The following is a 10396-nucleotide window of genomic DNA, read 5'->3' on the forward strand; positions in this document are numbered from 1 at the left end:
ATGAAGTTCATGAAGTGGCGGAAATACTAAATGCAATTGCACATGAATATGTCACATTTTCAACAGAGCAAGAAGAAATTGTGATAAAAGCAGAATTTTACAATATTTCATCTTTTCCTGGAATTGTGGGTCTTATAGATGGCACGCACATTAAAATAACAGCTCCAAGGCACGACATTGAATATGCCTATTATTGTCGTAAAGGAGGGCACTCTATTAATGTTGTTTTAATTTGTGACTCAAAATACCGAATTCGATATGCGAATGCTAGATTTTCAGAAACATCGCATGATGCTTACGTTTAGCGACGCTCAGTTGTACAAGATTTTTTAAAGACCAAATATGCCGAGGGTAAAAGAAATTTTTGGCTGCTTGGGGACAGTGGATTTCCACAGCAGCCGTGGTTAATGACACCATGCAGAACGGCGTCTACAAGAACAATGGAAAGATACAATGTTGCTCATAAGACAACAAGGTGCATGGTGGAACGCTGCATAGGCAAGGCATTTTGAAAAGCCGATTTCGATCCTGTCACGGAAGGAAATGTTATAAATGCATGCATTGTTCTGCACCAAATTTGTTACTAGCAAAGTTTTTTTTTTCTTGAATTTAAAAAGTTTTTTTGATGAACACCAACTTTTCCTCTTCAATTTTAAGAATTTTTTGTTCAAAAGATGTCTTTTGCGCTTTTTTTCGTTTCCGAGATGGTGGAATTATAGGTGCTTCTTGAGGAACGTAGATTTGCCTCAGAACCCAATCCTGTTCCTGAATGGGGATGATTGCAGCAGAATCTAAAAGCGCTAGGACTCTTTCTTCGAATGGAGTTAGAGCCTTCAGTTTTTTAACTCCATTCACTCCACTTTTGTTGAAGGAAGCTTTTCTCAGCGCTTCTTTCTCTTTTATATGAAGTCTATAAAATATAGAATAAATTTGTGTATTTTTTCGACAAAAGAACTGTGTATATAAAACCTTAACTACATTGGCTCAAAAAGTACAATTTGTATATTCTTTTTTTACAACAAACTTGTTTGCTTTTGCAAAAAGTGGTAAATGTAGTTAAGGCTTAAGTCTGGATTATAGGGCTGCCAGACGTCCAGATTTCGGCGGTACAGTCCCGAATTTTTTACCCTGTCCCGATTTACAAAATGTCCCGATTTTGTCCCGACAATCCGTTTTCATTCGAAAACTTTGGGGAAGAAAATAAAAGTGCCCCAACCTTGCGATACAAACCCGCACTTTGACCAACTATAAAATTTTATTTAATAAACTCACGGAATTGTTTTGTATATCATTTTTTAGATAATTTTATTGTTAATAAGTCTTACCTTTGTCAATTTTTGTTTAAATGAATAACAATGGAGCTATTCAATAAAAACGATACCAATCTCTTTTCCAAGATGGCGGCTGTTCCCAACCTCCAATTATCCCAACAAATTGACTTTTATGATAAGGACAACCACCCGAACACATTCCATGAAAAAAAATTTGTCCCGCCAAAAATGCGATTTAATTTACTAATTTCCCTGGGCTACTACGAAAACAAATGAATTAGATTAGACATTTCTTTATAGTCTGTTTTCACTAGAGCTCAAATGAGATAATTTCGCAAATGAGGTCAGTTCAGGTTTCAAATTCAATTGTTTTTCTATAGAACATTCGCAGTATGTTTTGTATTGCTTTCCCTTTTTTTATTACACATTAAAAAAAAAATAATGGTCCATTATTTTTCTGTTATGTATTCAAATTTTAAACATTAAAAACTTTTAGCTTCAATTTATTGATTCTCAATTTTATTTAAAGTCAACATTAAAAATAAAAAAAAAACTGTCATATCGGATACAATTTTAAAAACTTCCGCTTTCAAAAGGCAACGTTAAATTTAATAGAAATAGTTAGTAATTAGTATTTCTTATGGATGAAGACTTTGTTATTTCTCTTTTAGTTTAGTTTTAAAAAAATGGAATTTTTACCAAATTGGTCCATACTTTTGTATAAAATGTAAGAAATGAAGTCAAATGCATGTTCTATTATTTTTATTTCTTTTAATTTTTATTTATTTTCGATTTCTTGTATTTTTTTGCTATCCCGATTTGTCCCGACTTTTAAGACTTGTTGTCCCGACATTAATAAAATTTTATCTGGCAGCCCTAGGTAATGCAGTTCTATAGTTCTTTAATGAAGTTTTCTGCATGTTATCTGGGTGTGAATTCAAAATCAGAGTTAAAACACGTTTCTAGAAAGAATTGCTAAGAATTGAACCAAAAGTTTTAAAAAACTTCATATGAAAAAGAGAGCAAAAAACTAGAAATGATCCTCAATACCTTTTTTGCGACCTTCTCGTATTCCCCAGCGGCAACACTGCCGTCAACTCTTTATTTTATGTTTTACAGTCACAGATTATTCTCATTAGCTAGAAAAATTTTCATTTTGTCAAAATACTTTTTCCGACTGTTGTAAATCCAAATTGTATCGAATATCGTTGAATGAAGGATATTACTCAAGAAAGTTGTTGTTTAGCTTGTTTCATTCAATAAATTATTTCATTCTGGCTTAAATTTATTAATTTTAAACGTAGTAAAAAATTTATTTCTTCCTCAAATTTAACTTTTACAGATAATGGAAAAAAAATCCACATATAATCTGACCTTACGACCGAATTTTGACAAAAATAAACCTTTGTTGAAACAGAAATTCTACAAAAGCCATCTTCGAAAGCTTATAGATAGACATAGACAGTTTAAATACGACCGTCTTACTGCTCAGTACACAATTAATACAAATTCTCATTAAAGGTATTATTGAATTTTTTGTTATAATTGAATCATTTAAATCGAAAATTGTATGTTTAAGTTGTTTAAGTAATTAGGAATATTGGCAAATAAAAATATATGCAGGGATTTTATGCATTGGGTATCTGTTTAATTGTTCTCTTCAGTAGTTTGAAAAGTTATATTTTTTTTTAATATTCGTACTGATATCAAAATTGTGATAAGGAAGAACTTTAATTATCTGCTCGGGTTTCGGGAATGTACTAAAATTAGATGATATTTTGAAAATAAATATTTTGTTAAAGCGGCCCATAGACACCACACTTGTGTGCACACCGGATGTACTGAAAACGGTGTTGCATTTCGCCACACACGCCACACCAAATTGTACACACAAGAGATCTCAAAGAAGAAAAATCATCAGTATTCGCAAGCACGAATAGGAATTTAATTGAAAAAAACCTCCAACGCTTCGCACTCAACAACAATTTATATGCAACAACATAGTAATTGTTGTAATTAGACACCGACATACAAAAATCAAAATCTTTTGATTTTACTCGCTCCGTGTCTCACACCGAAAATTGGTGTCCAATCCAGCCCACACACATCACACATTTCCGCACACCGACACAAGTGTGGTGTCTATGGGCCGCTTAATACTTTCATACAGAGTAAGTATGTTTTGATCAACGAAGTGTTGGCACTACATCAGACTCAAGCACTCAAGTACTTCATCTCAGAAGAAAGTTGTACAATAGCGAAGGTATTAAGATTCCAGAAAGCATTGTTTATTAAATGTTTTGTTGGTTATTTCACACTATCCGTTTCAAATTAATAATAATTAATAATAATTAATTAATAATTTTTATCTCCAATTTTAGATTTGATAATGAATGCAAAATTAATTCTCATCCCAATTTTCCTAATTGGGTTATGTATGGTTCAGAGTTATGATAATATCGAAAATAGGATTAACTTCGGTTTACCAGCTTCGAGTTATAATTATGAACCAAATCCCAAGGATTATGGCTCAATAGTTACAACAAAACCAGAAACATTTCCCCGTGCACGGTACTTTAATTTAGAATATGGTAACAATGGGTATAATAATGAGGCAAGAAAACTTTGATAAAACTTTGAACCTTATTTTAATCTTTATATTATTTTTTCAAGGTAAGCACATGTGGCTATAGAAATAAAAATGGAGTTTTACGATACAAATTCAAAAAAGTCTCCAATAATGAAGCTGAATTTGGTGAATTTCCATGGATGGTGGCAATATTGCAGAAAATGATTATTAACGGCAAAGTTCAACGCCAATTAAAATGTGGAGGTTCTTTGATAGCTCGAAATGTCGTTTTAACTGCAGCTCATTGTGTAAATGCTACACAAGTTCTGCATTTGGAGGTTAGAGCTGGTGATTGGGAAACTTATTCAAATGCCGAACCATATCCATATCGAGAAAGACAAGTCGTAGAAATTATTAAACATGAAAACTTTAATGCTGACAATTTAAAAAATGATATCGCTCTACTTTTCCTCGAGTCAGAATTCGATGAGGCTCCTCACATCAAAGAAGTTTGTTTGCCACCAGTCAACACAAATTTCGACATGTCACGTTGTATTGCTTCTGGCTGGGGTATGAAAAGATTCGGATCCGAAAAATACCCAAAAATTATGAAGAAGATTGATTTGAAAGTAGTTCCAAAAGCTAAATGTCAATACGACTTAAGACAAACTCGTTTAGGACAATCCTTTAAATTGCATTCCAGTTTTATGTGTGCTGGTGGAGAATTTGGAAAAGATACTTGCACAGGAGACGGTGGTTCACCATTAGTTTGTCCAATGGCCAGCGATCCCGATCGTTACTACCAAGTTGGAATTGTTTCTTGGGGTATTGGATGTGGTGATAAAAATGTGCCTGGTGTTTATGCAAACATTCCACATCTCCGTTCTTGGATTGATGAAAAATTGTCTGACAAAGAAATCAATGCAAATTCTTTTACGCCATAAATGTGGATTTAATTATATAAAAAAGTGGACAGTCAGTGCTAAAAACAAACAACTAAGACTAGAGCAACTTTGTTTTGTAGCTAAATTCTAGTAAATAGACTTTTTTATTAATCCTTGAACAACTTATAAATTATAAACAATAAATACCATTAAAGCGTTATAAAAAAAAATAAAATTATAAATATAATAAAGTACCTATGTTGAAATAAATTACCACACTTTTAAGCATAACCCAAAAAAAGCCAAAATGTTTTTTTTTTTTTTTGAATTTTATAACTGTAGATAATTTTCAAAAAAAAACATATAAGACAATTTAATATTTCTGACTTCGGATTCAAGTTAGCAACCTTTCAATCTTCAGAAAAGTGTATTTTGGTTCTTGTGGCGAAACAAACTTTAATTTTCTTGACTAGCGTAATTTGAAACATTTGCGTCACTAATGAACTTTTTGAGGTACATCGGTTGCATTTAATTTATATTTAGAATTTTGTATGTTTTGTCAATAATAAAAACAAATCTCGAATCAATGGACTTGGTTTCATCTTCGATTTAGATTAGATGGAAATGTAAATGTTAAAAATTGCCATATTAGTGAGCTTAATTCTATAATTTTATAAATTAAATTTAAGTTTTTCGTAAAGTAACGCAGTTGTTTTTCGATCGCTTTTTTTATAAACAAAGAAATATCATTTAAAATATCGCTAAGTAGAGCTGGCACCAATTTTTGGGGTAGGTATTTGAGGCAAGCTGAAAACTGCATATTTTTCCAAAAATATATTTGAGGCAATGTGTAATTTATATATGTTGTAGTTTGATGTAAGTTTGATGAAGATTTAAGAAAACGATTACTTTGGTATACCTTTACTCATGTAAATTTCAAAATAGACATCCCCCCCCCTTCCCTTACGATTTTTTTCTTGTCTCGACCTAACCTACACGCTCTAGGTTTTTGGCACATTGCTCCTGAATCACCCTCTATAACGCCGCCGCTGGCCAACAACTTTACATCAAACTTGATGTATTTAAGGTCAGTAAGCCTAAAAATCAAATTAATTTTTTTCTAAGAGCTCTATTTTTTTAATATTAGTTTTTTTTACATTTTGGGGGCAATTTCCTACTATTTTTTAAGTTATGCTTAGATTTAATTGAATTTGTATGCCCTTTTATGTTTAAAAACAAGAGCTGCTAGAAGAAAAGTAATGTTGTTTTCGGAATCAGCATTCTCCATTTAGTAATGACAAACAACGGTCTGGAAAATTTGAGTGTGTTGAGCAGTGTTAAAGATTAAAGTATAAATAAATTACCTATATGTATACCAAGTTAAAAAAAAAAATATATATATATTGATAAACATTTCAATTTTTTTTCAATATTCAGATTCACTGTATTCAAGAAGTACTTATTTTGGTCCACCTACCAAAACATCCGCATAATCTGAGCTTATCAGTCATTTTTATTATAAAACATATTTTTAAGAAAAATACTTGGAATCACATTATCATATCATATTTTTGAGCAAAAATAAACATGACAACATAAAAGTAATATTTTAAAGCTAATAGATTAGACAGTACTATTATAACCGTTTAACCGTTCAGTACACAATTTAACACGAGTTCTCTGAGAGGTATTACTTAAAGTTTTTTTCTGTTTAACTGAATCATGTACATATTTTATAATTTTTTAATTTTTTTTTCAAAAACAAGAATAATGCAAAAGCTTGTTATCTGTGAACTTAATTTCTTGAATTAATTTAATGTGAATTGTTAAGGTGAATTATTGAAATTACCTAAGTGTTTGATTTTCGATTATCTGCTCTTTTGCCGTAAAATAATCCCATTTTCTATGGAAAATTAATGAAACATTAATTTTTGTATTTGTACGGTAACAAAATAATACAATTACAATTTAAATTTTATAGTTTTTGAGTAACTTCATTGTTCACTGATTACATTTACAGACTGGAATAAATGTAAATGTAATAGATCCTTCTATTCTTCTGAGAAGCCAATGTTCAACCGTTCTTTTTGCTTGTAGAGCTTAAATGCTTCATTTTCTGCAGTGTCTCTTTGTACTCAGCGCGTTAATGCGTTTATGATTCAGTTAAGGAATCGGAGATAACACGATCTTTTGATAATATACATATATGTTTATTGTATAATGCCAAACCGCTTCTTATTTGCCTTTATTCTTTAATTAGTTCATTGAGTTCAAATTAAATAAAATGCACGACTGGGGTCGCACGTACTTTCTCTTATGCTAAAAGTAAATCTAATGTTAAAGCTTTTTATTCAAGAAACACCGTTTTAAATATGTTTTACAAAAAACCAAGTAGGTATGCCATTTTATTACTTGCATAAAAAGGTATTTAAAAAAAAAAAATTCCAAAATCGTTAGAGCCGTTTAAAAAAAAAAAAACAATTTTTTATATATAAAAAATTTCTAACATTTTTTTTTTTTAAGTTGGTATGCCATTTTAAAGAAATAATTAATTTACACTTAAAAACGAAATTTCAAAATTTTTCACCATCCCGTTTTCAAAAAATTGATTTTTCAAAAAAAAATGTTGAAATATTTTTTAAAAATCTAAAAATGCACTTTTTGAAAATTTTCTAAAATTTTAATATTACCTTTACTTAAACGCTTTTGCATAAAAATTTTCGCTGAAATCAGGTTAATTTTGTACGAGATATTCAGAAACTAAAAAAACCGTTCTATGACAGGTACCGTTATTAACGGTACAAAAAATATTTTTTTTATTTCAAAAGTTGGATCTTATGTGTAATACTACACATACAAATTTTAATCAAAATCGTTAGAGCCGTTTTTGAAAAAAATTAACTCTTCTATTTCTGTTATATGGCAGGTACCGTTAGTTATGGTCATAAAAAAAAAATTTCAATTTCCCCTCTAGGAAATCACCAAAAACTGCTAACTACCAAGTTTGAAGAAAATCACTTCACTCGTTTAGGCTGTAGCTCGAGGTATATACAGACAGACAGACAGACAGAATTGCCGGACCCACTTTTTTGGCATTCTCCATCATCGTAATGTCATGTAAAATTGTTATCTCGAGTTTGATTTATTTTACGATTTTTTTTATATATCGCAAGTAAAAAGAATATGATAAGGTTGTCCATTATTCATTTGCATCTTCTTCTTTATTTATCACAGACATATTTCAAAACAGCTAAAAACTTATTTCTCCAATTTCAGATTTAATAAATTTTTGGGATGAATGCAAAATTAATTCTCATCCCAATTTTTCTAATTGGATCATGTGTGGCTCAGCTTGACCCAGATTTATTGGATGATATTTTTTCTAACACAAAATATCCAATTGAAATCATTGATCAAGTATTTAGAAAATCGAATTTTGAAACTACAGACCATCCTGTTACAACAGTTGGACAAAAAAACCTACCACGTGAACGAACTGTCAGCTCATATCAGCTATGTGGTCCTAATAAGGTATGTGTTCGTCAGTATCTTTGCAATAATGGAAAATTTAACAATCATGGTGGATTTATTATTCAACCTCACTTGGGTTCTGAATGTAATATTGGTTTGGAAACTTGCTGTGATATAAGTGAAACAGTAAGAAAACTTTGATAAAACTTTAAATCTTTTTTACAGTTCTGTTTTTTTTTTATTCAAGTCAGATGAACCAATTTTAAACCCACTCCCATCAACAGTTGGATGTGGTTATAGAAATAAAAATGGACTTGGAATCAAAATCAAAGAACCCACTGATGACGAAGCTGAATTTGGTGAATTTCCATGGATGGTGCTAATTTCGGAGAAAATTATTACTAATGGCAAAGTTAAAAGCTCTTTCAAGTGCGGAGGTTCGTTGATAGCTCCAACAGTCGTTTTAACTGGAGCTCACTGTGTGAAATCCACACAAGCCCGGAATATTCAGGTCAGAGCTGGTGAATGGCAATCTAATTCCGATGTCGAACCATTTCCACACCAGGACAGACAAGTCGTAGAAAAAATTATGCATGAAAATTTTGATGATGTTCGTTTGGAAAACAATATTGCTCTACTTTTCCTCGAGACACCATTCGATAAGGATCCTCACATCAATACAGTTTGTTTGCCACCAGTCAATACAAATTTCGACATGTCACGTTGTATTGCTTCTGGCTGGGGAAGGAAAAGATTCAGATCAAAAAAATATCCAAAAATTATGAAGAAAATTGAGTTGCCAGTAGTTCCAAATGCTAAATGTCAAAACGACTTAAGACAAACACGTTTAGGGCCATCCTTTGAATTGCATTCCAGTTTTATGTGTGCTGGTGGAGAACATAACAAAGATACTTGCAAAGGAGACGGTGGTGGACCATTAGTTTGTCCAATGGCCAACAATCCAAATCGATACTACCAAGTTGGAATTGTTTCTTGGGGTATTGGATGTTTTGACGAAAATGTGCCTGGAGTTTATGCAAGCATTCCACATCTCCGTTCTTGGATTGATGAACAGTTGGCTTATAAAGATATCCATGTAAATTCTTTTACGCCATAAATGTGCCTTTAATTATAAAATTGGACAAAGTCAGTGCTAAAAAATAACAATTAAAATTAGAACAAAAATTGTTCAACTTCATTTGATAGCAAATTTCTAGTAAATAGATTTTTGTATAACTCCTTGAATTGCTTCAGAGAATAAAAACCATTAAATGCTTATAATAAGACTTTTGATTTAATTTTTCTTGAAACAATGCAAATTGGAAAGGCTACGAAATGGCATTAAAACTGCTTTGAATCGTTTTTACATTACACTGTGCAAGTTTTTTGAAAAATTTTTTTGAGACAGGTGCGCGATTAATTGTTTCGCCCTATTTCGGACCCGAGAAATCGATTGGCGTCATTAGTTTTTCGATTTATCGGTACGACTTCGAACAAAAATTTTTTTGAAAGATTTTCAATTATTTTGAGAATTTTCCACTTTTTTTTAGTCATTTTTCATCCAAAAACAATATTTATATTGTTAATAACTCTGCTCAAACGTTATTTGCTACCAGTAGAAAGACATTATAAACAATTTTGAACAATTTATTTGAAAATTTAGTGATTTTTTTTTTGAAAAAAATAAAAAAAATCGAAATTTTTTACATTGTTAATCGTTTTTTCGCTGTTTTTGTTCTCTTTTGCACAAATACATTGCATGTTTTCCATTAAAAATTAATTTACCTGTTAATTTAGTGTTGGTTAAACTTTGACAGTCTATCGATAGCATCGATAACAAAAAAATATCGAGTATATCGATACTTCACAAAACTATCGATAGTTTCAATACTTCCAAATTATTTTACCATATTATATTACCGATATTATCGAAAGTTTTTTCTCAAAACTATCGACACAATCGATAATGGAAACTATCGATATCTACCAAACACTATGTTAATTCGTTGTTTATATCCAATGTCAAACGAAAACTTAACTTGTAGTTCAAATTGTGTTTAATTAATTTCAAAGCTATCGATAATATCGGTAGCCTTGTGGTAAAATAATTTTTAAGTATTGAAACTATCGATAGTTTTGTGAAGTATCGATATACTCGATATTTTTTGTTATCGATGCTATCGATAGACTGTCGAAGTTTA

At 30.9% G+C, this 10396-nt stretch overlaps 2 protein-coding genes across 3 annotated transcripts; both read left to right on the top strand.

Moving 5' to 3' along the window:
• Nucleotides 1-2664: 2664 nt before the first annotated feature.
• Nucleotides 2665-5022, top strand: LOC129917764 (phenoloxidase-activating factor 2-like). Of its 2 annotated transcripts, none has more exons than XM_055997862.1 (3): nt 2665-2792; nt 3653-3885; nt 3945-5022. In XM_055997862.1, exons 2-3 carry the CDS (start codon nt 3661-3663, stop codon nt 4782-4784), a joined length of 1065 nt encoding a protein of 354 aa, XP_055853837.1. In that variant the 5' UTR covers nt 2665-2792; nt 3653-3660; the 3' UTR covers nt 4785-5022. The 2 variants fall into 2 exon arrangements, with proteins under 2 accessions (XP_055853837.1, XP_055853847.1); XM_055997872.1 differs by lacking the exon at nt 2665-2792 and adding an exon at nt 2984-3534.
• A 1258-nt stretch (nt 5023-6280) lies between these two features.
• On the top strand, nt 6281-9479 carry LOC129917758 (phenoloxidase-activating factor 2-like). Its single transcript, XM_055997848.1, has 3 exons — nt 6281-6411; nt 8001-8381; nt 8443-9479. The coding sequence occupies exons 2-3, from the start codon at nt 8019-8021 to the stop codon at nt 9310-9312; spliced, it is 1233 nt and encodes a 410-aa protein (XP_055853823.1). The 5' UTR covers nt 6281-6411; nt 8001-8018; the 3' UTR covers nt 9313-9479.
• Nucleotides 9480-10396: the final 917 nt, after the last annotated feature.

Source organism: Episyrphus balteatus, chromosome 1 (assembly GCF_945859705.1).
Source record: "Episyrphus balteatus chromosome 1, idEpiBalt1.1, whole genome shotgun sequence".
Taxonomy (NCBI): Eukaryota; Metazoa; Arthropoda; class Insecta; order Diptera; family Syrphidae; genus Episyrphus; species Episyrphus balteatus.